At 52.0% G+C, this 4,223-nt stretch overlaps 1 protein-coding gene across 1 annotated transcript; it reads left to right on the top strand.

Moving 5' to 3' along the window:
- Positions 1 to 241: 241 nt before the first annotated feature.
- LRP88_00589 (uncharacterized protein) lies at positions 242 to 1,276 on the top strand (the record flags this gene model as incomplete). Its single annotated transcript, XM_083237297.1, has 1 exon — positions 242 to 1,276. The coding sequence occupies one exon, from the start codon at positions 242 to 244 to the stop codon at positions 1,274 to 1,276; it is 1,035 nt and encodes a 344-aa protein (XP_083107188.1).
- Positions 1,277 to 4,223: the final 2,947 nt, after the last annotated feature.

Genomic DNA, 4,223 nt, shown 5'->3' with positions numbered 1-4,223 from the left:
CAACGTCGGCAAATGGCACATGACTCCCCGCGGCCTGTCCATCCAAATGCATGCCCCCTCCCCAAGGAGATGGCGAGCGGGGCGTGTGCTTGGACTCTGTTGGCTTGGGGTGCTTTATTTTTGCGCTATTGAGGTGGTAAGACGCCGGCCCCGAAAAAAGTATAGAAGGTCCTGTCATGTTCAAGGCACAAAGCTTGTTCATTCATGTAACTTGGATCTCGGGTCTCCCACAGTACTCAATATGGGCTCTCTAATCTCTTCCGAGTACGATTCACCTCACTACAAAGACTACGACAGCCTTCCGGACCCTCGAAGAGTCTGGACCGGGGCGCCAGGCTCACACGAAGAAGGTCTTGGCCGTCTTGTGCTCCTCACACCGGAAGTGGTTACCAAAGCGGCAGCCACATGCATCAAGACAGGCCGGCGTACATCCTTGAACTGGGAACTGACCAAGCTCGATATTGCCAACTTCAATCGAGCTCCAGCCCAGCACCACATCGTCTCACTCTTGAATGGCGCTGCATATGACGATATCTATATCTTCAACCCGCAACAGTCGTCCCAATGGGATGGGCTCCGCCATTTTTCGGCCCCGGTCCCTACTGAATCAGATCCCAAACGTCGCCTGTTTTACGGTGGCATGACGTCGGGCGAGATTCAAGACAGGAATAACACCCGTATAGGGATTCAACACTGGGCCAAGGAGGGAATTTGTGGTCGTGGCGTCCTGCTGGATTATGTTGAATACGCCATGCGTCATTCGATAACATACACGACATTTTCGAACCATGCTATACCTCTTCATGTTCTTCTTGACATCGCAAAGGAGCAACATGTAAAATTCCGTTGGGGAGATATCCTGTTTGTCAGGATAGGAGTCATCAAGGAGTGGGATCAGCAGATGACTCCAGCTGACAAGCTTGCATACGCCCAGAGCTCCAACCCTCAACATGCCGGCCTCGAAGGCACTGAGGAGATGTTGAGATGGATTTGGAATCAAGGCTTCTCGGCAGTAGCCAGTGACGCCATTTCCTTCGAGGTGTATCCGCCGCAACCGTCTTACAAACGAAGGGAGACGGATGTTCCAGTGCCAGGGTTATTCATGCACGAATACTTGATTGCAGGATGGGGAATGCCAGTTGGTGAGCTTTTTGATTTGGAAGCTCTCAGCCGTATTTGTAAGGAAGAGAAGAGATGGGAGTTTTTCGTTACATCGGCGCCTCTTAACATGCCTGGAGGTGTCAGCAGTCCTCCCAATTGTATTGCCATATTCTAAATGCCACCGAACTTGTTAACCCACGACATCGCCTTGCACAAGTGTCATCCTCAGACTAGAACCCTTTTGCTTCTAGCACTTGGAAGATTCTGGTAAATTTACCAGCCAATCCCCAGCATTTCAACTTCTGTAGCATCTCTTGGGCGTCGTGACTGATAGCGGGGATACAACTGTCGGTACCAATATCTTGAACAGACCCAAAGCTCGCCGGCCCTCCTGCTTGGATCCATTTCACCACGACTCGTCTTTGAGATAGATGATGATCATGGAGATCGAGCCGGACACTATGGCTATACTCACTCGGCGACACAGTTCTATGGGGGCCGTAGGTCGAGTACGCAATAATGAAGATGTAGCCCATGAAGACCCGCATGATCTCGCAAGGGGCAGAAACGAGGTACTCATTCGCGATCGTAACAATCTGAGTCGCGTGCCAGCACAACCTTCTTGCTGTCTTGGGATCTTTGGCAAATGTCAACTTGAGACGCGCGCGGGCGACCTCAATTCCGTTATGTTGCTGTGGTGCCGAAGAAACGAGATTGCGCACGATGTAGATTACGAGGTCAAGGACACCATTCGCGGCACAGAGATGCGAGTAGTGACAAAGGAGGCTCGCGATGCTGTTTGCATTGTAAGCTTTGTAGGTCCTGCAAGAGCATCCACTTACTTGTAGCTAATCAGGTCACTAGTTGTCGAAGGTGCAGCCAGAGTATCAACTATATCATTCAAGCTCTTCAGAAGCGACTTCTTTGTATCTCGGTGTGCGCTTATAATGGAGCCAAGACCGCAGTATTCGGGCATCGCGACAACTTCCAGCTGCCAGAGGTCCCACAGTAAGCGCCCCATGACCTGTGAACAAAGCCTCTTCGCCCAGGACCCCAAGAATGAGGGAGTTTGTTCTCCGGCTAGTGCTAACTTGAGTACCAAAGATAAACTTGGTCTCGAGCTACTGGGCCCTAGGCGAGACATGAGGGCAGACCAGGCTTGTGCTGAGGTAGCGTTCCATATGGACTCAGGGCACGGCAAAAGAGAAGGCAGCTCGCTCAAGTCAACGACACCTCGGCGACTTGTGAGAGTGCAAAGGCTGCAGTCATACTCGAATGCTGCCCAGGCTGCCCTACGCTCTGATTCTCTCATGATCCAAGTTTTCCACTCATGAGTAAGAACTTGATTGTCCTCAGAAATGGGAATATTTTCCCCTCTCTCGTCCAAGCTGACGGCAGAACGAGGCTTCAACAGGCCCATGCCCCGTAGGCCGCCTATCAAGGTACCACGAGACCTGTCTGCACTCTGATAGAGTTGCCTGTTGCCTGAACCCAAAGAGTAGATTTGGTGGAGGCAGAGAGCATTGAGGTATGAAACATCGCCATAGTTTGTAGCATCCGAAGCGCCCTTGAAAGGTAAGCGTCAAACAGCTTGCGTGGGTGAGGGAAGCATACCATCCAGGTAATCATAGTAGAACATATCTCGCCCAGGGCCCAGGACAGCTCAGCATCTGACTCTCTATCCGAGAGCAGCGCACCAATACACGCCATGGCTGTCAGGAGGGCAGGCGGACACGAAGACATGGCCCAAGTGGGTTTATGGAGAATCGCCTGCACATCATGGAACCGATCGAAGTAGGAATCGACCAGACGCTGTAGATCGCCGAATGCTTGGACCGCGTGGGTGTCCCGTAGATTCGCAAGCTGCGGGAGGGGACTCTCCGATAGGATACGTATAAAGCCGTCCACGAGTGTTGTCTGAGCGGGCCGGTTCGCTCGCCAACAGCCGCTCAAAACGTCACGAAGAGGGGGGAGTCGATACCGATGCGGCATTGAGTCATGCGCTTGATCGAATGGCCATGAAGTAGTAGATAGTTGGGGGTTTGGCGATCGCGTGGCTGGAATATTCCGCGTTGTTTCTGCATGAGTGCGCAGATGCTGGGTCCTATCATCAACACCATGATCACTAGTCCCTTCTGTCTCGTGGTCTCGTTGGTCCATGTTCGAGGGCCAGGATTCTGGGATGTAGAGATTATTCAAGGTGTCTAGTTGAAGATTTTGGGGACCATTATCTATGTCGAAACTCAGCCAGTCGAGGCCACCGGTCCGGTAATTGGGCTGCATTAAAGACATGTAGGAGGGGGATATGGCAAGGCCTTCCGTCAAGGCCCCGCCACCCATATCTGTCAGCAAGGCATCAAATGGTTGCGATGTGTCAATACTTGAGGAGATAGCCGAGTTCTCGTGAAGGCCGTTGAAAGTACCAACCCCACAAGATTGACTTGAAGTATGAGCATCATCGGTTTGGCGTATCAAGGATGAGCTCGGTGAAGACATAGATTCTGGTAAAGCCTCCACCAACGCGCCATCCAGGTCACTTATATGTGCAAAAGATGGGGGCCATGAACTCCTGTGAGTAGGTGTCGGTTCGTCGTGTTGGCCGGGCGCCTGCTCAGCATCAGGAAGCACGTCGGGCCCTTCACCGCCAGCATCGCAACCATCAAGCACAAAGCCATCGAACTCCTCCGGTGAGGGATACTCGCAGCTAGTACAGGATCGGATGCAACCTTTGCACGGCCTGGTACGTTCACACTTCAGCTTTTTTTCAACACATCGAAAGCATGACTTCTGAGCTGAGCGCTTCGTCTGTCCTTTTATGTGATGGGTAGAGCGCAAGTGTCGTAGCAAGACGTCGCGTCTGCTGAAAGTCTTTTGGCACCGGGGGCAAGGAATGAAGTCCTTGTGGGATGCCGTCAGGTGGGTGAGCTGATGCCGACTGAGATGACTTGGACGTGTGAACCTCCTGGGGCATTCTGGACATGGAAGCAGCCTCTGCGGAAACGTATCAGCACAGCAGTTGATGTTTAGAATAGGCTTACTTGGGATTTTCCGGTTGAGCTTGATGCAGCCATGACGTTGTTTATTGCACATAACTTCAAGGCCGATAAGTCACAGTAGATCAA

Source organism: Fusarium phalaenopsidis (genome assembly GCF_050370095.1).
Source record: "Fusarium phalaenopsidis strain FUZ10S chromosome Unknown contig_32276, whole genome shotgun sequence".
Classification (NCBI taxonomy): domain Eukaryota; kingdom Fungi; phylum Ascomycota; class Sordariomycetes; order Hypocreales; family Nectriaceae; genus Fusarium; species Fusarium phalaenopsidis.
This window is presented reverse-complemented; position numbering and strand designations above follow the sequence as displayed.